Source organism: Eurosta solidaginis, chromosome 1 (genome assembly GCF_040869045.1).
Source record: "Eurosta solidaginis isolate ZX-2024a chromosome 1, ASM4086904v1, whole genome shotgun sequence".
In the NCBI taxonomy this organism is placed as follows: Eukaryota; Metazoa; Arthropoda; class Insecta; order Diptera; family Tephritidae; genus Eurosta; species Eurosta solidaginis.
Window position 1 is genome coordinate 121,409,658 of NC_090319.1, and position 26,508 is coordinate 121,436,165.

At 42.7% G+C, this 26,508-nt stretch overlaps 1 protein-coding gene across 3 annotated transcripts in view; it reads left to right on the forward strand.

Moving 5' to 3' along the window:
• Positions 1 to 26,508, forward strand: part of Ccdc39 (Coiled-coil domain containing protein 39) — a 622,904-nt gene that overhangs the window by 389,373 nt on the left and 207,023 nt on the right. For all 3 annotated transcript variants that reach the window (XM_067759763.1, XM_067759764.1, XM_067759761.1), the window contains 2 exons: positions 24,750 to 24,851; positions 24,933 to 25,160. In XM_067759763.1, coding sequence (XP_067615864.1) covers positions 24,750 to 24,851; positions 24,933 to 25,160 — 330 coding nt within the window. The remainder of the gene's footprint in view (positions 1 to 24,749; positions 24,852 to 24,932; positions 25,161 to 26,508) is intronic.

A 26,508-nucleotide genomic window follows, 5' to 3' on the forward strand; every position in this document is an offset into this window, starting at 1 on the left:
TCAGGCACGGGACCATATATTCCGTTTGCGCTATACTGCTATGGCCATGCGGCCTGTACTTAAGCCGCCCGATGCCCTAAGCCTTGTTGCAGTGGCTATCGCGATATTTTTGTGCATTAAGTGTACAGGCGGGATGTGTAGAATGGCATGCAATGCTGCTGTCGGGGCGGTTTTTAGGGCTCCTCTTATGTTAGTCTTTAATAATTTGCATACCTTCTCTAGTTTTTTGGTATGCGTACTTTTTGGGTGGCTGACCACCAAACAACGACCCTATAGTAAAGTATGGGTTTGACAATTGCGTAAATACCCAATGAGAGAGTTTGGGTGATAGGCTCCACCTGCATCCTAGCATCCTCGTGCACGCAAACAGTGCCGCGGAGGGTTTCTTCGCTATGTCTGCCACATGGAGCTTCCACAACAACTTACTATCAAGGATGATTTCTATATATTTTGTGCTACACTTTCATTGTAGAGTTTCCTTTCCATGCTTAGGGTTTGTTCAAATAGGGACCTTATATTTCTTAGTAAATAATACTTGATCAGTTTTTCCGCGTTGGTGGTTAACCCAACTCCATATGCCCAGGCATGTACATCACGAAGTTCCTGATCCATCAGAGAGCTGATTGTTGTTAGGCATCTGCCGCTTATGATTACTGAAACCTCATCTGCATATGCCATAACTTTGAACGGTAATCTGTCGAACCGCCTTAGCAATTGATTAATAACTAGCGTCCACAGCATTTGTGAAAAAATCCCACTATGAAGTGTTCCTCTGTTTACAGATTTTGTTGCCTCGCATAGACCCTATTGCGACGTACAGCTTAACATGGAGCCATGACGCCAGAAGGCAGTGTCCAGTCAGAATACCCATCATGAGTCTACAGTCCTCTCCTTTTAATGATAGAAGCAACTTTGTGGGTAGTCTAAGGCTGTAAGACCTGCACACAATTTTCGGCACTTTACAGTGCCGCGCTTAAACCCACACCTTTCCCGCTTGGTCGATTATGTGCACCTCTCGCCTTCGCTTAATCTCGCCCAGTCTAATTGGGACGTCTATGGAGCAAGCTTCAAGGGATTTGCCTTTTTTAGCTAGTTTATCCGCTTTTTCGTTCCCATATATTCCCATATGCCCTGGGACCCAATATAGATGTATGCTTCTCCCTGTCCCGATTCTCTCCAGAGACTGCTTACATTCTAACACGCATTTAGATACCGTGATATGCGAGATTATTGCCTTAATTGCTGCTTGACTGTCAATATAAAAGTTAACACGGTTGAAGCTTAAGCTATTCTCTTCCAGCGTTTCTGCTGCTTTGGTTACGGCTAATATTTCCGCTTGGAAAACCCTACAGTAATCCGGCAGCCTGTAGGATCTGTTTATTTCCGGATCAGCACAGTGTACCGCAGACCCTACTCCTTCCACTTCTTTGGAACTATCTGTGTACACATGTATCGCCTCATTCGCCATTTGAGCACCCTTGCGCCAACCGTCCACCTCTATTGTGGCCTTAAAGTCTCCCTCGCAGCGCAGATAGGGAATCAGGTAGTCTGTTCGTCTTGTGATTGATGACGCTATACTACTATGGCCGTATGGTCGGCGCTCAAGCTGCCCCGAGCCTGGTTGCAGTTGTTAACGCTATGTTATTTGCTACCAGGGCTACAGGTGGAATGTGCAGAATGGCATACAGTGCAGCCATGGGGGTTGTTTTCAAGGTTCCCGTAATGCTAAGCGTTGATAATCTGCATACCCCTCTAATTTTTTGAGGTAGATTATTTTTGTGTGGCTTTCCACCAAACAAGAACTCCATAGTATAGAGTAGGGCCTACAATCGCTGTAAAAACCCAATGAGAAAGAGAGGGCGATAAGCCCCACGTACACCCCAGCATCCTTTACATGCATAAAGTGACGTTGAGGCCTTCTTCACCCTCTCCTCCACGTTGAGCTTCCATGACAGCTTACTGTCTAGGATGATTCCTAGATATTTTGTGCAAGGTTTCTCCTGTAGAGTCACCACACCTAACTTAGGCCTGGTCCAATTTGGGACCTTGTACCTCTTTGTAAACTAGACCATATCGTCCCGATCAGACAAATATCTCAATCCAACCACTGCTAGCCTCTCCAAATGAACCACCCTTCTATTTCGTGGTTTCACAATTGTTTGTATGCGGTAGACGACATCACTGATCTACTTCACAACTTTGTAAGGGACTTCCCAGCTACACACTCTGTTGTTTGGTCAATGGACTACTTCGAAGAGCTTGAGATTGATGGATTGGCTTTACATAATCCGTATCGTTTTGATGTTTCACAACAGTAGAACGCCTTGACTTAAAACCCCCCTTACATTCTTTCTGGGAATTTGGGTTTGTCAATGCCAGTGTTCTTCTCGCAGGTACATTCGTTTTTGATTTGTGTGTTCCATTCCTTCCACCAACCTTTGCCCGGTTTATCGCCTTTGACTTTTGTTGTCTTTGTCGAATCTCGCTTACTGCTGAACTTGCTGAAACTCTTCTCAAAACTGAAGCTAAGTCGCACATCCTTGTTCTTATAGCCCATAATCCTTCCTTGCATGTCGATCCTGATGCCATGGTCAACTAAGAAATCCACTACCAATATCACTTCATCAACAATCTCTGCCACAACGAATGTATAGAAGCATGGTGTTTCCAATTAAGACTTCACATACCCCTTCCCCCTGGACTTGGCTATACTCGCCAGTGACTGTACACAGTCTTGCTCCATATAATAGCTTTATTCTCCTGTCGATCAAATAAGATCGGATTAAGGAATGAGATGCGCCCGCATCAACAGCCAATAAAAGCTCCTTGCCATACACATATCCTCTTACGGTAAGACTGCTCGATTTTCTTCCGAAACGACCTGTCCGCATGGTAGAACCGACAACTTCAAGGGACGCTCCACAAGTAGCTCTGGTCACGGCCACAGCTCCGTGCTAACTAACTTCTGTCCTGCTGTGTTGCTCCTTCTATTGCTTTCTTTGGTATTGCTGGCTCAAATGGTTGCGTTGCCGTGGTTGCTGTTCGATGTTGCGAACGCTCGTTGCGTTGCTGAAATTTGTTAGTTTGTTGTGTTGGCATTAAAGTGTTGTGCTTGCCCGTTGTGTTTCTGAGACTTGTTGGTTGGTCTGCTGCTATAGCCATTTGTGACTGGCTGTTGTGTCAATGCTGTATTGAACTTGTTGGTTGGTCTGTTGCTATAGCCTTTTGTGACTGGCTGTTGTGTTAGTGTTGTATCGAATATGATGTATGCTGTATTGAACTTGTTGGTTGGTCTGTTGCTATAGCCTTTTGTGACTGGCTGTTGTGTTAGTGCTGTATCGAATATGATGTGGGGTCGCTTTGTGTGGGCCAAATTAATGGTGTTATATTTGGTCCTCACACTCTCCCCCCCCCCTCCCCACTTCGGAGAGTGAGCCCCTGGTATTCAGTAGTCGTATGCGCGCCTTGCTTTTCAGTATGGTGACCCGGTATTTCTCTGTCACGAATCGTGTTCGGGAGTCGGTTCTGCCTTCGGCGATGCGTCGGAGTTTGTCCCGTACCTCCCCTGCTATCTCCGGGAATCGGTCCAGCATTGGTCCATCTGCGTCTTTAGCCTCGATGGTTATTACTTGGAGGTCTTCTGTTGTCGTGTGTGGCTTCGTTTTGGTGTCCGGTATTATGGGGTGGGTGTTGTCCTCGGTGCTTAGTTGTGGAGCTGCGTGAGAGTGGTATGTGGTGGTAGTGTTTTGTATGGTTTCCTTGGGCTTTCGGCCGTCTCGTAGGAACCGTGCTAGAATTTCTGTGCGCTTCTTGCTCGCCATTCCCTCCGCAATCGGCTGTTTACACAGTCCGGGCATTCCTTCTCCGCTCCCTGTGTATCGTAAAACCCTCTCCATATTCTCGGCTACGTAGACGCCACAATCGTTGTTGTTGAGTTGTTGGGCCACCTCGATTATTAGTTCCTGCGCTTTAAAACCGTCGTGTCCGTACCGCTGTATGTATTCCCACCGGAGGAAATCTGCCCAAACCTGGGTTGCGTGGGGGACTCTGGCCCTGTGCATTGAGTCTGCTACCCATATATATCGTTCCTGCCAGCATTCCGTGTCGGTGACGTGGTGGGTGACTGCTGCGTTTGCCAGACCGAGCAGGTACCAGTGGTTAGCTGTGTTGTGGGGTGCTAGGACCGCACTCTTGCCAAACAGGTCGACGTTCCGGACCCATCGGCGTATGCGTTGGTAGTCTTCCTCCGTGTTACTCTTCTGCGTCAGCTGCCAGATCACGAACGGGCTGAGAGTTTGCTCATGTTGCTCTTCCAGTCCCTTTGCCCAAGCGTCAATGACGGTGTCGGTCAACCATTTCGATTCTCTGAGAGTGTCGAGGTCAGTCGTATAGAGGGGTATGCCGCCTGATCCTGCGGTGGGGCTGTGTCCTCATCCGAGGAGAGCTCGATAATTTTCGGCGACTGTGGCTTTTCCGGTGGAGCTGTGTCCTCATTGGAGGGGAACTCGATGGCTGCCGGCAACTGCCCTGCCTTCACTTCTATCCTACCGAGTGTGAATGTTATCGGCGATGCTCCGGTCTTATTGTGGGCCTTGGCCGTGACTGGTTCGGTGTTCGTGGTGTTGTCATTGGTGCCCGTGATGTGTGGTAGTTTAATGAGGCGTGCGACGTCAGCGTACCTTTTTGCGCGTGTAGTTCCACGCGTGTTGTTGACGTCGCCGCCTGTAGTATTTAATGGTGTAATGCCGTGTACGACCTCAGCGTACCTATTTGCGCGTATAGTTGCACGCGTGTGGCTGACGTCGGTCCCCGTAATGTTTAATGGTGTAATGATGTGTTCGACGTCAGCGTACCTGTTTGCGCGTATAGTTGCACGCGTGTGGCTGACGTCGGCGCCTGTAACTCCTTCCAGCAATACGGCCCTCGGGCGTTTTGCTTCCTCCTACTCGTAGCGCTGGCGCATACGCTTGACGCTGTTTGTTAGTCTAGCGTTATAGCTCTGCATTGTAGATTATTGGTTTGTGAAAAAAATTCGTAGCAAAAGGAAACGATGTTGTCACCTCGGTGGTTTGCGTTGGAGTGACCGGCGCTTGATTGTCCTTAATATTAATTAATAATATAAAAAAAATTGTTCTCCCTGAATTTGTTTGGTTTCACGCGATGATCTCTGCTGTATGATATGCTTTTAGTTCCGCGATGTTGACAGTTTTTTCCTTTCCTCCGTTGGGTTTTCGTATTTTGAGTATCACTGGGGATACATATCCTAGGATTTGGTAGGGCCCGTCATATTTGGGGGCCAACTTTGCCGCGAAATTTTCCCCGGCCTTGGAGAGATGGTGTTCCTTTGCGAGCACTAGTTCGCCGACTACGTGGGTCCATTTTCTCCGCCGTAGATTGTAATGCCGTGCTTGGTCTGCCGCTGCTCGTTCCATGTTCTGCCTCACTATTCTGAATGCCTCTTGCATTCTGTCGGATTTTTCTTCTGCCGTGGTGGTGGCTGTGCCCGTCCCCAGGTTGACCTCGTCAAACAATGCCCCTGGTAATCGCGGTTCCCGTCCTTGTACGAGGAAGGCTGGACTGTACCCTGTGTACGCGGTTACACTGGTTTTGATGGCCAGCTCGATCTCTGGGAGAAAGTTGTCCCATTTGTTGTGTTGTGATTTGGTGAGTTGCGCTATGATCCTGTTTACCGTTCTGTTCGCCCGTTCCATCGGGTTTTCTTGCGGTGTGTAGGGCGCCGTGAATTCTTGTCGTATCCCCATTTCCTTGAGGTAACGCTGCCACATTGTGCTGGTGAACTGAACGCCGTTTTCCGATATCAGTATCTTGGGAGCACCAAATCTTGCTAGGATGCGTTCTCTGAACGCGCGGCGAAGGCCCTCTGCTGTCGCACGCCTCATGGGGGCCAATTCCACCCATTTGCTGAAGCGGTCGAAAAATACTAATAACATCGTGTGTGGATCGTGGGAGTGGTCCGACGAAATCGACGCATACCGTGGCGAATGGTTCTTGGGCCACCTGTGTGAGCATTTTCCTGCTGGTTTTTGCTGTGCCTCCATGTATTTCTGGCAAGACTCGCACTGCCGTACATATCGACTGATGTCCCGAAACATGCCGGGCCAGTAATACCGGTTGGCAATCCGTGCTACCGTCCGGCGGATGCCCATGTGTCCAGCGCTTGGGATGTTGTGGTTTTCTTCTAACAATCGTTGTCGCAGTGGTGTTGGTACACAAAATTTCCAAGGGACCGTTTCCTCATCGTGTGACCAGCAGGGAATATGGCGGTACAGTTGCCCATCTTGTATCATGTAGTCAGAAAATGTCTCGGGGTTAGTGCGTACTTCGCCGACGCGCTTGTGCCACCACTTGCATTGTGGCTCTGTTGTCGTTGCTAGGCGTAGGGTCTCCAGTGGCTGCCGTGATAGTGCGTCCGCTACCAGGTTCAGCTTCCCTTTTCTGTACTCGATGTCGAAAGTGTGTTGTTGAAGCTCCAAGGCCCATCGCGATATACGGCCTGAAGGGCTTTCGATGGAGTTTAACCACTTTAGAGACATATGGTCCGTGATTACCTTGAATCGGTATCCTTCCAAGTATGGCCTCATCTTGCGTATTCCCCAGACTATCGCGAGGCACTCCTTCTCGGTGGGCGATTAGTTGGTTTCCGCCTTGTTGAGTTTCCTGCTGTCGTAGGCGATCACGTGTTCTCCGCCTTCCAGGTCCTGTGTCAATACGGCGCCCAGCCCGAAATTGCTGGCGTCCGTTTGTAAGGTGAAGGTCTTGGTGAAGTCCGGGCAGGCAAGTATCGGTGCTTCCGTGGGCTTTTGCTTTAAGACCTCGAAGGCCTCCTGTTATTCGGCCCCCACTTCCAGTGTTTGCCCTTTTTCAGCAGGGTTGTGAGTGGTTGGCTGATCGTGGCGAAGTCGGGTACGAAACGTCGGTATCAGGATGCTATACCGAGATATTGGCGTACCTCTTTCACGTTCGTTGGTGGCTTCAAGTCTTTGATGGCTGTGCCTTTCTCGGGGTCGGTGTGAATTCCCTTGTCGCTTACTAGGTGTCCTAGGTATCGGATTTCCTTCTTGAAGAATTCGCATTTCTCCGGATTTATTCTGAGGTTGGCGCGCTGTAGTCGTAGCATTACTTCTCTCAGATTGCGATTGTGCTCCTCCACAGTGGATCCTATGACGATTATGTCATCGAGGTATGCGAAGGCGTGGGGTACCATTTCAGGCCCAATAATCTGATCTAGTGCTCTTTGAAACGTTACGGGTGCAGAGTGTAGGCCGAAAGGCATAACGCGCCACTGGAATAACCCGCGTCCCGGTACTGTGAAGGCTGTGGAGGGCCGGCTCTTGGGCTCCAGTGGTATTTGCCAGTAGCCGTTCTTCAAGTCCAAGCTGCTGATGTACTTCGCTCGTCGTACTTTGTCCAGGATGTGTTGTATTCTGGGTAAGGGGTATGCGTCGGGTACGGATCGGGCGTTGAGCTGCCGATAGTCCACGCATAACCTCCACTTCCCGTTTTTCTTCTTGGCCAGTACGATCGGTGCGCTGTGTGGGCTACAGGATGGCTCGATGCATCCTTTCTGGAGCAATTCGTCAACTTCGCTGTTGATGATTGTCTGCATGGCTGGGTTGCGTGGGAAGTAACGTTGCTTGATGGGGCGTTCGTCCGTCAGGACAATCTTGTGCTCGGCTATTGTCGTCACTCCACTCATGATCTCGAATTTTCGGAGTTCCTTTGCCAGAAAACCGCGCACTCGTTCCGCTTCTTCTTGTATGTCGTCGTCGTTGTTTTGCATAATGCCGTCGTGCTTGAAGTTACTACTGCTCGGTGCTGTTACACTCTGAATGGTTCCAGATGGGGCCCCAGGGGTGTCGTACCCGGCGTTACCCTTTCTCGCGCGTGTTATACTCTGATTAGTCCCCGGGGTGTCGTACCTGGCGATATCCGTTCTTGAGGAGGTTGAATTTTGAATAGTCCCAGATCTGTCGTACCTGGCGATATCCGTTCTGTCTGATGGTGTACTTTGAATAGTCCCAGGGCTGTTGTTGTTGTTGTTGTAGCAATGCTCGCCCCACCTAATAGCCGCGACCGATCACAAATTGTCATCAATATCCTCTAACGGGAGTCCAAGGAAACTTGCCGTTTCAACAGGGGTGGACCATAAGGAAAGGGGTGTTAGAGGCGTTGGTTCCACATTACAATTAAAGAGATGGTTGGTGTCATGTGGGGACACATTGCAAGCAGGGCATACATTTTGTATGTCGGGGTTGATTCTGGATAGGTAAGAGTTTAACCTGTTACAGTATCCAGAACGAAGTTGAGCAAGAGTGACACGCGTTTCCCTGGGGAGTATGCGTTCCTCTTCTGCGAGTTCTGGATATTTTTCTTCAAGTACTGGATTCACCGGGCAATTCCCGACATAAAGGTCCGACGCCTGTCTATGGAGTTCACCAAGGACCTGCTTGTGTTTTTCCGCTTCATACGGCTGGGTTCTCAGGTGCCGTATTTCCTCAAAATGCTTACGGAGATGACTCCTTAGGCCCCTAGGCGGTGCTGGTTCGTCAATCAGATATCTGTTGGGATGCCCAGGTTTCTGGGTATTCAACAGAAACTGTTTGGTCAGCATCTCATTTCTCTCCCTGATGGGGAGTATTCTCGCCTCATTATGCAGATGGTGTTCTGGGGACATAAGAAGACAGCCCGTGGCGATTCTGAGAGCAGTATTTTGGCAGGCCTGTAGTTTCTTCCAGTGGGTGGTTTTTAGGCTTGGCGACCATATGGGTGACGCGTAGCACGTAATCGGCTGGCTAATTGCTTTGTATGTGGTCAAGAGCGTTTCTTTATCTTTTCCCCAGGTACTGCCAGCAAGGGATTTGAGGATTTTATTACGGCTCTGAATTCTTGGAACAATTGCGGTTGCGTGCGCACCAAAATGTAGATCCTGATCAAACGTCACACCCAAGATTTTGGGGTGTAGGACAGTCGGTAGCGTAGTGCCATCGACGTGGATGTTCAATATGGTCGACATTTGGGGCGTCAATGTTGTAAATAAGGTCGCGGAAGATTTAGTCGGTGACAATGCCAGGTTTCGCGAGGCGAAAAAACTGGAGAGATCAGGGAGATAGCCGTTTATTTTATTGCATAGCTCATCGATCTTTGGGCCTGGGCCTGTGGCCATTATTGTGCAGTCATCGGCGTAGGAAACGATTGTGACTCCTTCCGGTGGTGAAGGTAGCTTAGATATGTAGAAATTAAACAAAAGCGGGGATAGGACACCACCCTGTGGCACCCCTTGTTTAATTCTCCTTTGTTTTGATGTTTCGTTTCTGAATTGCACTGATGCCTGCCGACCACCCAGATAATTTGCGGTCCACCTTTTAAGACATGGGGGAAGGGTGGACCCTTCCAGGTCTTGCAGTAACGAGCCATGGTTGACCGTATCAAAAGCTTTTGATAGGTCTAACGCTACGAGTACTGTTCTATGGTGGGGATATTGATTCAAACCGCAATTTATCTGGGTGCTAATGACATTTCGCGCGGAGGTAGTGCTATGGAGTTTTCTGAAGCCATGCTGATGAGGGGCCAGCTGCAAATGTGCTTGGAAATAAGGGAGCAAAATGGCTTCAAGCGTCTTTGCCACTGGCGATAGGAAAGATATCGGACGATATGACTCACCTACGTTAGCTGGTTTCCCAGGCTTTAGTAGCAGGACCACCTTGGCCATTTTCCATTTCTCGGGTATGACAAAGGTGGAAAGAGACAGGTTGAAGACATGCGCTAAATATTTGAAACCCTCTTTCCCTAGGTTTTTAAGCATCGGCATGGCTATGCCGTCTGGGCCCACTGCTTTGGATGATTTAGCGCGACCAATGGCGTCCTCAACCTCTCTAGCGGTGATGGTAATTGGTGACGCGCTGAGTTTGTGTTTATGTGCGTGTCTATTGGCTCTCCGTCTATCTTTGTCGACCGTAGGATGCATTATATATTGTCGGCAGAAAGCGCTCGCGCATTTTTTCGCATCCGACAGCACCTTATCGCCAAAGGCGATGGAAACTTTGTCTTTGTGCTTAGTCGTACCTGGCGATATCCGTTCTTGATGATATTGAACTTGGAATAGTCCCAGGGCTGTCGTACCTGGCGATATTCGTTCTTGCTGGTGTTGTTCTCTGAATAGTTTCTGGCACGGCTCCAGGATTTGGTGTGTGCTGGGCAAGGGGTCTGGTTAGCACGAGGTGGCCTTCTGCACATGATATGGTGGCTCCCAAGCTTCCTAGCGTATCTAGGCCCAGTATGAGCGACGGTTCTCCGAGGCGTACCTCAGTCCTTATGGCGTCGAAGATGGTGGTGCTAGCCACGTTTGCCATCGTTATTTTGATGGACACTCTCCCCATTTCTCCGCTTCCCGAGTTCACCACACGTTCTGCTAAGCTGCTCGGGACGAAACTTCTTGATGCCCCTGTGTCGATGACCGCCTCGGCTGATTCCGCGCCGAGCTTGGCTACGGCGTAGGGGCGACCATGCTCTTGGTACATTGTTACTGCCGTTTCAGCGCTGGGTTCCTTGGGTATCGTCACTGCCGTTTCGGCGCTAGGTCCCTTGGGCTCACGGCGCCTTCTTCGTCGTGGAGCCCTCTGTCGTTTCCCTGACGTCGACGGCAGCATTCGATGGTTCGTATATCGTTGCGGCCACATTCCCAGCAAAAAATTTTCTGTGGGTTTCGGCACCTATTGGTGTCATGTCCTCGTTCGCCGCATCTCCTGCATACGCCGTTGGGGTCGTATCTCTGATTGCCTGGAGGCGTGCGGTTCGTTAGGTTCGGTGGTGGTGGTGGTTGTGTTTCAGGTTTTGATGGTGACACCCGGGTTGTGTCACTGGCGATGTGTCGCGTAACTTCGCGGTGATGTCCGCCTGATGATCTTCGATAGTCCTCGCGTATGTTCTCGTATTCTTCGGCAAGTGTCAGGAGCTCTGCGAGATTAGTGAAGTCCCTCCGGCGGATGTAAAGTTGGTAATCGGGGTGGCTGTTACGGAAGATTCGTTCCATCCGCTGTTCGCTGGTGTACCCTGCGTGTCTCATCAAGCTCTGGATTCCTAGTACGTAGTCCTTATACCGCTCCTTGTTGTGCTGCCTTCGTTGGCGTATGTCGTCGTCGAGCCGCTCGAAGTACCTTACTGGTAGGAAGAAACGTAAAAAATCCTTTTTGAAGCTTGTCCACTCTCCCCAGTGCGCATTGTTATTGCGGTACCATTGTAGCGCGGCGCCCCCTAGTAGCTCGGGTATGGTTTTTGGCAGGAGGTCAACGTTTAGCGCGTATACTTCGGCTAACTCCTCTAACCGTTCGATGAACGCTAACGGGTCCCGTCCAACTTCATACTTTACGGACCACTTTCTTACCTGGTCGATGATAGGCGCGAACACCACGGTCGGTGCTTGAGTTACCTGGCATGTATAGTTCATGGCTGGTGCCGTCATTCCCGCTGGTAAGTACGGTTGCGTGGGTTGAGATGTGCCGGATGATGATCCCGTAATTTCTAATGGTACGTGCTGTTGTGTGGGTACTGTACTCCTGGGAGGTGCCTGAGATGTACCGTTGGGTGGTACCGCTATTCCTGATGGTAAATACTGTTGTGTGGGTACTGTACTCCTGGGAGGGAACGCGAATTGAGTTTGTTCTACTGTTGTAACGGCGACCTTCGGGGTGCCTCCTCCGTTCGACGGAGTCGGAGTCTTAACCTCATTTACGTCGCTCATGTGCGTAGTTTCCTTGTAGGTGGCTTGTGGGGATAAACATTTTTCGTGGATTTCCGAGTCCGTATTTGCCTTTGAGGCCAGTGCTGCTATGCGCTTTCGGATTTCTCGGGTGGTACCTGTCTGCTCAATACCCAATTCCTGTGTGATGGATATCAGTTGCTCCTTTGAAATTGTGTCTAACCACGTGGTATCGATCTGGTCGACCATTTTGTGGTTAGGTTTCTCGTCAGGAATGTTCCTTCTGACGTGGTAACGATTTGCAGGGTCCCTGCTCGGGCGCCAATTTTAACGAAGCTTTTTCCGTCCCGGCGCTTCTTCAATAAGTGCTGTGCTAGGGTTATACTCGCCGTGTCCAAAGTTCGCTTACAATATATTTGTAAATTTTGGACACCGTGTAAATCGTTTTCATACAAATTCACTTTATTTCTCTAATTCTATATATGTATGTACACTATAATTAAAATGAAAAATTTTACGTAATCAAAAGAAGAAATATTTGTTGTTTTCGTTTCACTGTATGCTTGCTCTATACTGCGTGGTGGGCTAACGGTACTCGTGTCCCGTTATGACGCCTCGATGGTCGTTGCTTGTGTGTGTGTAAATGTGTTTTGTGACGCCCTGCGTCGGCGTGCGTGTCCCGTTAGGAACGTCCCGTTAGGACGCCCGGCTGATCGTTGCCTGAGTGCGTGTAAAACGTGTTTCGGTGACGCCTTGCGTTGGCGTGGATGTACGCAACCCTAGTGTTGTTGGCATCGTGTATTTGCGTGACTCTGCTGTGGTCACCGTAGTATGTGTGCGTAGTGCTGTTGTGGCCAGCGTGGTGTGGTGACCAACGTAATGTGCTTGCGTAGCGCTGTTGTGGCCCGCGTCGTATTTTGGCGCTTGCGGTCAGCGTAGTGGATTGGCGCAATGCTGTGCCCAACGTCATATGTTTGCGGAGTGATGTGGTCCACGTAATATGTTAGCGTGGTGCGGTCGCGGTCAGCGTAGTGGCTGGCGTAATGCTGTGGCCGACGTAGTGTGTGTGCGATTGTGGCCGGGGTAGTGGATTGGCGTAATGGTATGGCCAACGTAGTATGTTTGCGATTGTGACCAGCGTGGTAGTTTGGCTGGCGAATGTCACCTGCTCGCGGGGCGCGTCACTGTGGTGGTGCCGTTGCTCACGAGGTGTCAAGTGGTGTTTTGTGGTATAACCGACACATTCACCACTTGAGGCCACTACTCACTCCTGTGAAGCGACCTGTCCGCATGGTAGAACCGACAACTTCAAGGGACGCTCCACAAGTAGCTCTGGTCACGACCACAGCTCCGTGCTTCGGCACGAGGGTAACTCTGGTACAGTTGACGTAGTAGGTTTGCGTAACTTTGCTGTGTCAACGCAGTATATTATCGGGGCGCTGTCGTGGTCAGCGTAGTAGATCGGCGCAGTACTGAAGCCAACGTAGGGTATTAGCTATGGTGCTGTTGCGGCCAGCGTAGTAAATTGGCGTAATGGAATGGCCAGCGTATATATTAGCTATGATGCTGTTGCGGTTAGCGTTGTATGTTTGCGTAGTGTTGCTGCGGCCAACGTATATGCTTGCGTAGCGCTGTTACTGTCGGCGCAGGCGGGCGGACGCTGCCTGTTTGCGGGTGCGCGCTACTGTGGTAGTGCCGTTGCTGGCGAAGTCTCAAGCGGTGTTTGGTGGTATAACCGACACATTCACGACTTGAGGCCACGACTTACTCCTGTGAAACGACCTGTTCGCATGGTAGAACCGACAACTCCAAGGGACGCTCCACAAGTAGCTCTGGTCACGGCCACAGCTCCGTGCTAACTAACTTCTATCCTGCTATGTTGCTCCTTTTATTGCTTTGCTTGGTATTGCTGGCTCAAATGATTGCGTTGCCATGGTTGCTGTTCGATGTTGCGAACGCTCGTTGCGTTGCTGAGATTTGTTAGTTTGTTGTGTTGGCATTAAAGTGTTGTGCTTGCCCGTTGTGTTGCTGAGACTTGTTGGTTGGTCTGCTGCTATAGCCTTTTGTGACTGGCTGTTGTGTCAATGCTGTATTGAACTTATTGGTTGGTCTGTTGCTATATCCTTTTGTGACTGGCTGTTGTGTTAGTGTTTTATCGAATATGATGTATGCTGTATTGAACTTGTTGGTTGGTCTGTTGCTATAGCCTTTTGTGACTGGCTGTTGTGTTAGTGCTGTATCGAATATGATGTGGGGTCGCTTTGTGTGGGCCAAATTAATGGTGTTATATTTCGTCCTCACAAACCATACCCCTAAAACGAATTCTGGTGTCCCCCAATATGGGTCGAACTTTTGTGTAGGGGCAAATTTTGAAAAATCCCACTTTGACCCATTTATAGTGCTCCCATCGAGTCCAAATATATGACCGACCCCCACTAACTTTGGAAGCCCGACCCACCAATGCCAGTGGCACACCCCCGGGAATTCCCTTGGGGGTTCACCATACAAACAATTCAAAAAAAAGCCGGTTTGCACTTTACATGAAAAAATCAGCGAAATGCCTATGTTTTTTCTTTTTGGAGTTTATTTTTCTCTTTAGAAATTTATTTAGTCAGGATGTACATAATGTACAATTTTCCCTGGTATGATGTTAGCCAGATCCACCGGAACCACGCCGCTAGAAATTGCATGGGCCATGTCGTATAAGTACTTCGAATCGGTGGAAAATACAATTTTTTCTGGAGCAGGGGGCATATTTTGCAACTCAATTTTCTGGAAGCCGTCCACCACCTGAAAATATATAATAATAAAATAATTAAAAATGGTTGACAATTATAATAAGTGAGTGATAGCAATAACTTACCGGAAGAGTTTCACAAGTTTCGATTTGACGGCTCAGTTTTCCGGTTGCCGATCTTGGTCCAGTGCTGGTTGATTTATCCAAAGCTTCAAACAAATGCCGAAACGGAAGTTCGTTGAAGTGTAGAAGGCAAAGGAACCAATGCAATGGTCTTTTTAGCAGCAATTCGAATCGTCGTATAATTCCACCGTGTGGGCCAGTGTTTGTTGGCTCACCGTCAGTGCATATTCCAATTAGTGCATCCAGTGATATATTTTTATCGTTGAAAAAACCATTTAATTTGGTTGTTTTGTATTCAGCGGTTTCATGTTCCAGTCTTACGTAACCAATCAATTCAGAATTGGGTTCTCTCAAAATAACAAGATGAGTTTCTTTTACCATCCTAGTATGATACTTCTCATCAATTTTATCTATCGTTAAAGTATCATCTTTTCTGCCATCGAATGAAAACGTTAACAAATTGGTATCATCTAACCGTTTGCGAAGCACTTCATGTCTGCATTTCCCTTTTTCACAGCGAACTTTCGATTTATCCATGATGAGAGGTTTCCCATGCTTATCTTTAATTTTAAAATCTTGCAAAAGAGCGGTTCCCAATGCTGATGCTACTCTGTCAGGCACACCAAATCTGTCACATACCAAGGCAAAGTTAAAACAATCGTATCTCTCTTTGTATTGTGAACTTGTGCTTCTATCCATATCTTCTTGAACCGGTGGCGGTGCGTATGTTGAATCATCGGGATCTTGGTATGTTGGCATTGATGACATAGACGTTGCTCCTTGCTCTTCAGTTTCCATCATAAATGCATCCATTGTTAGTCTTCTCTGATTATATTGATCGTGCATGAACTCTTTGAGGCGTTCGGGAACCCAGCCGTATGCACATTGAGCTGCCTTCAAATCGTATTTACATAATCCAATGTAAAAAATTGTTTCCAGAGATTTTACATACTCTGTAAATTGTTGGGTGTTGTTTCTTCTCTTGATTTGCTCTTGATACTTGTCAAGCAATTTCTTCAATTTATTAAATACACTTTTTTTCAGCATTATTTCCATACCAAGTTTTTCCCAAATTCCAATAAACTTATCTTGTACTTGAATAGTGAATGATTTATGGGAAAACTTTTTTTGTTCTGTTTTAGCACGTTCGCTTAAGTAAAAATAATATCTCAAGATATCCAGATGGGTTGGTAAATTAAGATCAGTTAAATCAGTAGACACACCAATAACTATCCAATAACTAGCCATAGAAAGTTTATGCTTCTTTTTTATGGCTTTAATTTCTTCTTTGGACAAACCCGCGGAGATTAACGCGTCATAAGCGTTTTTGGTTTTTACCCACATATTTTTTAACTCTTCTTGTTGAAAGGAAAGAGTGTGTTTATCGAGATCAGTCACGTTACCGATATCTGATTCGAATTCAACAATTGCCTCAGCAAAAAGTATGTATGCATCCATTTTTACTTATGATATGTATACAGATAGAAATCCGGAAGATTTAATGTATACTTTTGAGGTAAAAACCTTTTGTTGCCCTCTCTGCTCAGCTAGTGTTATGTAAATAAGTACCGCAAGTAAGGTAGAAACCCTCAGTTGCGTTTTGATCGGTGGTAGAAACCCACCGACTCGTATACCTAGCTAAGTGCTACCGCAAGTAAGGTAGAAACCCTCAGTTGCGTTTTGATCGGTGGTAGAAACCCACCGACTCGTATACATAGCTAAGTGCTACCGCAAGTAAGGTAGAAACCCTCAGTTGCGTATTGATCGGTGGTAGAAACCCACCGACTCGTATACCTAGCAAAGTGTTAACGCAATTAAGGTGAAAACCCTCAATTGCGTAATAATAGGTGCTAAAATTCCGCCGACTCGTATAACTAGCTAAGCTACTGAAAGAAAGCTAGAGAAAGGAGGGCAACAAAAGCAAACGCTGACTAAAATGCAATGCACTTTTTAAATTTTCACTATCTATTTCTTTTAGTGTAATTTTGTATGCGCGGATGTATATAAAAAACGCCGATTCGCCACCCACACAGATGCAATGGTTATTTTTTACAACAAAAAACCTGGACTTCGTTGTGTTAATCCAGTATATGTTAAGCCGCAAAAATAAGGCAAAGTGTGAAAAATAATAAGCAACAAATAAGGAGTTAAAATTACTAGGGAATTTATTGTTGGGTATTTGAACCAAAGTGAAGTGCTGTTGTTGTTGTTGAAAATTAACACACAACGAAACTAAAAAGAATGTATGGTTATGTGAAACCGAAAATATTGCATTTTAAGTTAAAATTAAAATTGTTTCTACTAAAAATTCTGCACTATGTTACCTTAAGCTGTGTCAGCAAAACCTTACCGCGGGTGGGGGATAATGCTGATAGACAAACGGCCTGTATACACTTAATTCACTTAAAAAAAATTGTGCGTTGTAAATTATAACCACGTACCTTGATTGTTGTTGCGGCTATCTGTGCTTGGTGGTGGTTTTTGTTGAAATTTGTTTAAAATCTCGAAGGTCTTGTGTTGTGCCCAAAAAATTTCGAAGGTTTTGTTTGTTGTGCCAAATTTAATAATGATAATATGCCTTTTCTTTGTGGATTGTATGGATCAAGTTCTGGTCGCTTGTAAAAAATCTCACGGTGAGTAGGACCAAATGTATAATCTCGCATGGTGCGTGGTTGCACGGAGAATATATATATGTAACAAAAGAAATAAAAAGGCAAGTATTTGTATTAATAATAATGACAAATAATTAGTTTATTTAATGTTAAAATGGTACAATATTTTACCTTTGGTATGTGGCGTGACAGCAGCAGTTGACCTTCTTCCTTCGTGGTTGAAATTGAACAGAAAAATGGAAAGTGATCTCCGTGTTGTCGAACCGGAGATCGTGCGGGGATTTTCCAATGGATATTTGTTATCCGATGGAAAACTCAGTTACCCGTGTTAGTGTTGCATATATGTGAACATACATGAATGTGTATGCATGTGGGTGTGCAGTACATGAAAGTATGTATGAATGCATTTGCACTAAGTAAATTATGTATTAGAGTGGCCGTGTTTGCAGTATAAAAATATTTAGGTCCTGACCTAAACACTAAAGTTACTTTATTTATTTCTTGTGTATACAATTCATAACATTTTGATCTTAAAATATACATTGAGTCAAAGTACAATTTCTTTTCGAATAAACAACATCTTTTAAAATCATTTGCAGGAAGTTTGAGAGTAACACATTGTTTAACACCCTTAATTTTTTTTAATCTCTTTTTCTTCTTGGTCGATCTGAGTAGAATACATTTTTGCTCTCAAACCAATAAATTCCTTCATTAATTTGCCATTATATTCATCTTTCATCATACCCAATCTATTGATAGTGTTCTTGACAGTTCTTTTTGGCCGGAGCATTCTGTGGTGCATTTGTACAAGAGAAATACCAATATAGTGCCAAAAAACTCTATTACCTTCACCGCGGGTACAGCAAAAAAGTAGTCACCGACTCACTCTCTATAGTCGTTCATTACCAAAATGTTCGTGGTTTACGATCTAAATTAAATACCTTTTTTCTTAACAGTTTCGCTTTTACAGCGCAGGTTGTTGCTTTCACCGAGACCTGGTTAAAACCTGACAATTTTAACGCTGAGCTTTTTTCAAGTAACTACGTCGTTTACCGGCGTGATCGTATATCTAGAGCAGGCGGTGTTCTTATTGCTGTGGACTCAAGTCTTTCATCCGAGTTGCTGTTGTCGGACAACGCATTTGATATTGAGTTTATAGCAGTAAAGATTTCAATGCGATGTTTTAACTTATATATTTGTTGCTCATATATTCCGCCCCGGTCGGATATGTATGTTTACAATTGCCATAATTTAGCTATTCGAAACTTGTACTCTCAGTTGCGAGACAAAGATCGCTTAGTCGTTCTTGGTGATTTCAACTTACCCTCGGTAAATTGGATTAGCTTGAGCGACTCAAACACTTTGACTCCCACCTGTCAGCATGATTTCGTTAAGACTATTTTAGATACATCTCTCGTACAGATCAACAATGTTTTAAATTGTAAAAACAAGATTCTTGACCTGGTATTTGTGGATGAATCAGTGGGTATTGCTCTCAATCGTATTTCTCATTTATCTTTTCCAGAAGATCCCTTACATCCTACGCTTGAAATAGAAATTGATATTATTCAGCCTCCTATGGAGCTGTGCTTTACAAAATTAAAATCTCGATCCCGCTCAAGATGTTTTTATAAGGCGGACTTCATAAAACTCAACGAATTGATTGCTACTCATGACTGGTCAGATCTTTATTCGAGTAAGGACGTCAACTCAGCGACTTCATTATTTTACGGTATTCTTGATGGCTTCTTTGAAAGCTGTGTCCCCCTTCGATGTGTTAGTGCTGGAACAAGTAAACCACCTTGGTTCACAAGACAACTTATTAGACTCAATAATGTTAAATCTAGGCTTTATAAACGTTTCAAGAGATCAGGATCGTCTGCCGATTTTTCTAAATATTCGGTTGCTCGTTGCAACTTTCATTGTCTAAACCAACAATGTTATAAATTGTACTTAAGCAGTTGTAAATTTCAATTTTTCAACAATCCGAAAAGATTTTACAGTTTTGTTAATTCCAAGAGGAAAACATCTGGTTTTCTAGCTACTTTTTCTTTTGGTTGCAAGAATGCTAGTTCTGATAATGATATTGCGGAATAATTTGCAGAATTCTTCAGGTCGACCTACTCATCTAAACGTTTTCAACCCGGTCAACACTCCTACAACTTGGAAAGTTTTAATTGCATTCCTAATCCAGTAATTGATAAGAATACTGTTCTTCAGAGCCTTCTCGGTTTGAAACCGATTTTTTCTCCGGGTCCAGATGGCGTTCCTAGTTGTGTACTCAAATACTGTGCAGTTAACTTATCTGAGCCGATACATAAATTATTCCAATTATCTGTGGAATCTGCCACTTTTCCATTGATTTGGAAGAAATCATTTATTATACCTTTACACAAAAAAGGTAGTAGGTCTAGTATCGAGAACTATAGAGGTATAGCTAAGCTTTCAGCTATTCCCAAAACATTTGAGCGAATAATTACATGTCAACTTCAACACATGTGTAGCTCCATATTATCGCCCTGCCAGCATGGGTTTGTGCCGCGTAGATCAACTACTACCAACTTGCTAGAGTTTACTTCTTTTGTAATGGATGGATTTTTAAACAATAGGCAAACGGATGTGATCTATACCGACTTCAGTAAAGCGTTTGACTCTGTCAATCATGAGCTTTTAGTTTACAAACTTGATTTACTTGGATTTCCAAAGCATTTGCTTGCATGGCTCGAAAGCTATCTCGCGAATCGGACTCAACAAGTTTTGTTTAAAAACAGCTTTTCTAGGTTGTTTGATGTAACGTCTGGTGTGCCTCAGGGTAGTCATTTGGGTCCGTTACTTTTTACCTTGTTTATAAATGACTTACCACAAACTCTCATACATTCCCGAACTCTTATGTATGCAGATGATGTTAAACTTTGTTACTCATACTTGCCTTCGGAGTCTTCCCGTGTGGAGTTTCTTCAGGCAGACTTGGACTCATTTCAATGTTGGTGTACTGCAAATTTACTAGTTTTGAATTGCTCGAAGTGTAAACTAATGACATTTCACCGAGTGAAGCCAAGTTTGACATCGTATACGTTAAACAGCACGCCTTTGGAGCGTATATCTGTCGTAAGTGATCTAGGCGTTCTTTTTGATCCTAAACTGACTTTTAATACGCATATCTCATCAATGGTAAGCAAAGCAACGGGTATACTCGGTTTTGTGAAGCGATGGGCTAAGGAGTTTAATGATCCGTATCTGACTAAGACCCTCTACACATCGTTGGTACGACCAATCTTAGAGTATTGTTCGTGTGTCTGGTGCCCAGGGTATCAAAACTTTATAAAGCGTATTGAGTCAGTACAGAAGCAATTCATTATATTTGCACTACGTGGTCTTAACTGGGATTCTAGTGTGCATTTGCCACCATATAGAAATAGGCTTATCCTTATAAATCTGCCAACTTTAGAAAATCGAAGAACTTTACTCGGGGTAATGTTCATTCACAAGATCATTATGGGCGAGATCGACTCATCTGATCTTGTTAGTCGACTAAATTTTGCTGTTCCTGGTAGAACGTCCAGGCACTTTGTGCCTTTTTATTTACCACTTTGCCGGCAAAATTTTGCCAAAAATAATCCACTGCGAAGTTGGTGTTCGCACTACAACAACTTGTATAACTGCATCAGTTTTGAATGTTCGTTTTCCGAGTTGCATAATTCAATACTGTCACGTCTGGCCTGATATTTTGTACTTTCTTTCCTATGTATGGTTGAATTTAAATATTTTTAATTATAACATTAATTTTATGTTTTATATATCTTAGTAGTCGACCGCATTGTGTCTGTGTCGACTTTAATCCAAATAAATTAAAAATTAAATTAAAATTAATAAACACCCTTAATTTTTTTAACATCATGCTTGGGTATATGACTCATTGGGTTTTCGATAGTTGTTGATGTAGTTGCTTCATCTTGCGGTGTAGAGGATGGTGGATTCATTTTAAACTTTTTGATTTGGAATGGCCACTTCACTTATTATTTTTTTGAAATATTTTTTTTATCTGAAATTAGCACTTCACACTTTGAGTTCTTCACAACGACTTAATGCATTCACAAAAACTGTTGCGTTATATATGGTCTACGAGACGAGGTAATAAGAATGAAATGGTAATTTCAATTCTACCTGCTGTGTCTTTTGGTGGCTTAAAAAAAACAACACAAACAATTTTACGATCTGCAATTGTGTCACAGTGATACCTGCATTTTTTAAAACGGTTGAATAAAAAACCCACACAACTATGTTTACGACATGCAAATGCATCACAGTGATGCCTCGGTTTTAAAAGGGTTGTAAAAACGCAAATTTCTAATAATTTTTTTTAATTTCTTTTCTATTACTAAGGTAAATTCATTTTTTCATTTACATATGTTCTGACTAAATAAATTTCTTAAGAGAAAAATAAACTCCAAAAAGAAAAAACATAGGCATTTCGCTGATTTTTTCATGTAAAGTGCAAAACCGGCGATTTTTTGAAATGTTTGTATGGTGAACCCCCAGGGTTCCAGGGGATGTGCCACTGGCATCGGTGGGTTGGGCCTCCAAAGTTAGTGGGGGTCGGTCATACATTTGGACTCGATTGGAGCACTCTAAATGGGTCAAAGTTTGATTTTTCAAAATTTGCTCCTACCCAAAAGTTCGACCCAAATTGGGGGACACCAGAATTCGTTTTAGAGGTATAATTCCTTCGGCAAAGTTTCTTATTTTGATCCCTAGAAGATGATTTTCACAGAGCAATGGGCGATTTTTTTGCCTCCCCACAAATCGACCCGGCCTAATGTATATACATATACATATATGAGAGCTCCGTTGGGTTCATGATTTCCGATTTCGCCTGACTGCCTTACTTTTTTTAAAGTATATTTATAACAAGAAACAATTGTTTTTGTTTTTATCGGCCTATTGTTAAATGATTCAAGGTTCGATTCGAGCTCAAAGCCAGAACAACAATGTTTTTTTCTAAAGATAATTGTTATTTTTCAATTTTTCTATAATTGAAACGTTGTATTTGTTTTTTGGAATAGTAAGTAGAACATTTTTCAGACAACCTGCCATAGCTGCGCAGATGGATCCATTTTGAAGGGTGCTAAGCCTTCATCATACGTACGCTTTAGGCACGCTGCGCTAACCATTTAGCTATATTTCTTAAGGCTCCATTACTGATACTTAGCATGGACTTAAATTGGCTTGCGAACTGTCACTTACAGTTCTGTTAAATGAACATTGCATGTTACTGATTACTCAAAACTTAACTTGACTTAGAAGTCTGTTGAATTTTGATTTTCTATGTAAGTTCTAAGTGACGTTTACATTTTGAGATGCCATTTGTTTGTTTCCATTTCATTTTGACATTTTGTCGTACAAATTGACATTTATTTAAAAATAAATTTCAACGCTGATTATGATGCCAGATTTTATGCCCCAAGTGGAGTATAATCGTGGCTAAGTTGCAAAGTTTACGCCAAGTCAAGTCAAGTCTATGCTAAGTATCAGTAATGGGGGCTTTACTAACTATATTTATGCAACGTTGCGCCATCTGGTGCAAATCACTGATATTGCTGGATTTGTTTATTGTCAATTACTCTGTTTGACATTCCCAATTGCTCTTGGTTTATTAACAATTGTTTTTGTTTTTATCGGCCTATTGATAAATGATTCAAGGTTCGATTCGAGCTCAAGGCCAGAACAACAACTGCTATTTTCTCAGCTATGGCAGGTTGTCTGAAAAATGTTCTACTTACTATTCCAAAAACAAATACAATTTTCTAATTATAGAAAAATTAAAAAATAACAATAATTATTATTACAGCAAAAAAAATTATTCTTCTAGCCTTGAGCTCGAATCGAACCTTGAATCTTATAACAAGAAACTAAAAAAATAAAAAATGATTGAGAAATGAGTGCGCCACCGCTCCTTTTTTGGTAAAGCATTATATCAAGTTTCAAAAGCGATAAAGTGAAGACAAAATTCGGTACACATTTCTTATAACTCCAGATATTTCTGCAGAGTGAACAATAAAAATCCAAAATGAAGTAAATCAAATATAACAGCAGGGAATGAAATATAAAAAATATAAAAAAACTGGAAAAAAATCGAAAATTTTTGTTTTGAACTTTCCGGACGAACAGCCCTTTTTAAGTCTTTGGCACATATGTATATATCTTTTTCAGACATATTTCGGCTACGTGGTCAGGTGTTTATTTTTATATTCTTTTTGGATCAATTTTAGATACAAATTTTTTTCAATGCCATAACATTTTTGTATAGTTTTTAGTTTGGTAGTGTAAATTGTTTTATCATGCCCAAAGTGCATGAGTTTCATATTTAGGTGCGTTGTATTACGATTTCATGAGAAAGTCAGTCTATTTCAAATGAAACATCTCTGTAGCTGCGATGGAAATTGTCGCATGGCCAAAAATGTACATTTTGAGAAATGAGCAAAACAAGTAAGCTTAATAATAAATGGAGATACAACAATTTAAAATTTAAAAGAGTATAGGCAACGTACAATATCTAGGTTACAATATTTTTTCCGAACTTCCAGAAGACAGTCAAGTTTGAAAATGGTAATGTCAATAAGATTAAAAAAGCGGATTTAGTCTTTGCTATTTTTCCGAAGTTTACTAAGTCCTAATGTATTTGTAGATCAGAATTGCCTATATCGATTTTAACCAATCAGATTGCGCATTTCTACTGCATATTATGAAAATTTGTTTAGAATTTCCCAAGCCGGACGTCAACTACTAGTTACTTGTGGAAGAAAAATTTGATAAAACTAATCAAAACCAACTAAGTCTCAGATCTGTTAAATTTTAATCAGCATTAGTAACCAATTAATTAGAAGCGTATTGTAATTGCCAATGACTATTTCAATTGTTTTCCGCAAAAAGCAATTACCAATTGATTACCATTAAAAAATATATTAAAAATCATGGTTTTTTACAATTATTGAAATCATTATTTTTGATTATTTTGATTTTTTATTTCTTAAATTTTTTTATTTCCAATTTTTTCCGTAGCCGCTTTCGACTTGATCGGTAACCCCTAGCGATTTTTTTAAATAAGTCAACCGAAAATTGGTAGTCTCAACCGAAAAAAAAAAATTTACCTCGAATTTACTTGTTTGTAGAAATTATTTTGTGCTTGCAACGAATGACAATGTTTTTCTTTCAACAAAGCGAAAAGATAATCAAAAAAAATTTAAAATTATCTAAAGCAATCTTAAAAGGCTTTTTTGATTACTTTAGATTTCTGTTTAATTTTTTTAATTAATTGGAAAAAAGTGGCAAGTGATAAATAAAAAGCTATTCAAGAGAATGGCTTTTAAAGGAAATTATCAATTACACGGGTAATCATTACCATTAGTAATCATTACTAATAGGTCTGCTAAAATCTGTTTCATTTCAAATATGATTTAGCCTTTCGTAATATTTTCCAGGGGCTCACCAGCTCTGCATTTAAATGTTAACATTGCAAAATGAAAAATAATAATATAAAACTATTGTTTAATGTCTTTATAAGGTTTTTAATGACGGTATTTCTTCAACCATTTCCAACGTCGTGCGGAATACGAACAAAATTGAAAAGGATCTAACCCGAATGGCTGAGGTGCACTATGAAATAGTGAGTATCTAACACATTCACTTATGCGGATATGTTATTAACTACTTTTTTTCCTCTCTTTTCGGAAACACATAATTTAAGTCATTCAAATGTTTACAATTGGAAAGACAAATTATTAATTTGCAAGATGGGGGCTACGATCCAATAAAAGAAGCAGATGCTCAACGATATTTAGCTAAATTAGAATCGCAAAATATGTCTCTGCAAAAACGATTACAAGTCACAGAAGCACAAAATAAAAAGCTCGATCATAATATGCGAAATTTAACCGATGCATATAATACTGATCATAAAAACTTGGAAGATATAGTGAGTTATTATAGATTAAGAAAGGTTAAAAATATTAAATTTGCTTTTTTTTAAGAAGTCGTTGAAATCATTCATAGTATTCTGCTGTGTGATTTATTACCAAAGGTAGCATTATGATGCCCTCAGAACAAAAAAAAAAACCGACTACTACGCTAATATGTTTCATAATAAGATCAATGGGGACTCATTTAAACTTATAAATCTATATATATTTATATAAAAATGAATGTCCGTTTGTGTGAGCCTTATAGAATTAAAAACTATACATCAATATAGCTAAACCATTATACAAACTTTTTCATCGAGTCTTGGGAGGGCAGAGTTAGACGGAAAAGCTTATTAAAATGCAGATAGCCCAAATTTAGGGCAAAACAACGTCTGCCGGGTCTGTTTGTGCCTTATAAAGTGGGTAAACGTATAAATTTATCTTATGCGTAAACGAACTGTCAAATTTTGTATGAAAACTCATTTACACAATTTGTATAAATTTACGCGCACCTTTCATGGTGTAAACGCGGTAAACTCAAAGGAATGCAACCTTGCAAGCATAATCAAATTAAATTACGGCTTAATTTTCATCAGAAGTCTCCAACATAAGTCATTTACTAGAACATCTTTGCAAAGACATTTTAGTTTTGATTTCTCACTTCATATTGGCATTTTTTAATTTGTATAATATTCAAAAAATTTTTTTGGCAATAATGCAGCTCATCGATAATTAAGTTTATCAAGAATGTTCCTAGGTGCGTGTGTAAATGGATATAAATTTATTTGCTTTAATGAGTGCCCTTAATTTATACATATTAGGGCGGGTCGATTTAAAAATCGCTCATTTCTCTGTGAAAATCGTATTCTAGGGATCAAAATAAGAAACTTTGCCGAAGGAACCATACCTCTAAAACAAATTCTGATGTCCCCCCCCCCCCCCCCCCCCCCCCCTTGGGTCGAACTTTTGGGTAGGGGCAATTTCAATTTTACCTGCTGTGTCTTGTGGCAATTTTACGATCTGCAATTGTGTCACAGTGATACCTTCATTTTTTAAAACGGTTGAATAAAAAACCCACACAACTATGTTTACGACATGCAAATGCATCACAGTGATGCCTTGGTTTTAAAAGGGGGTTGTAAAAACGCTAATTTCTAATAATTTTTTTTAATTTCTTTTCTATTACTAAGTTAAATTCATTTTTTCATTTACATATGTTCTGACTAAATAAACTTCTAAAGAGAAAAATAAACTCCAAAAAGAAAAAAACATAGGCATTTCAAAGTGGGATTTTTCAAAATTTGCCCCAACGATGTCCCCCCTATCAGAATTCGTTTTAGAGGTATGGTTCCTTCGGCAAAG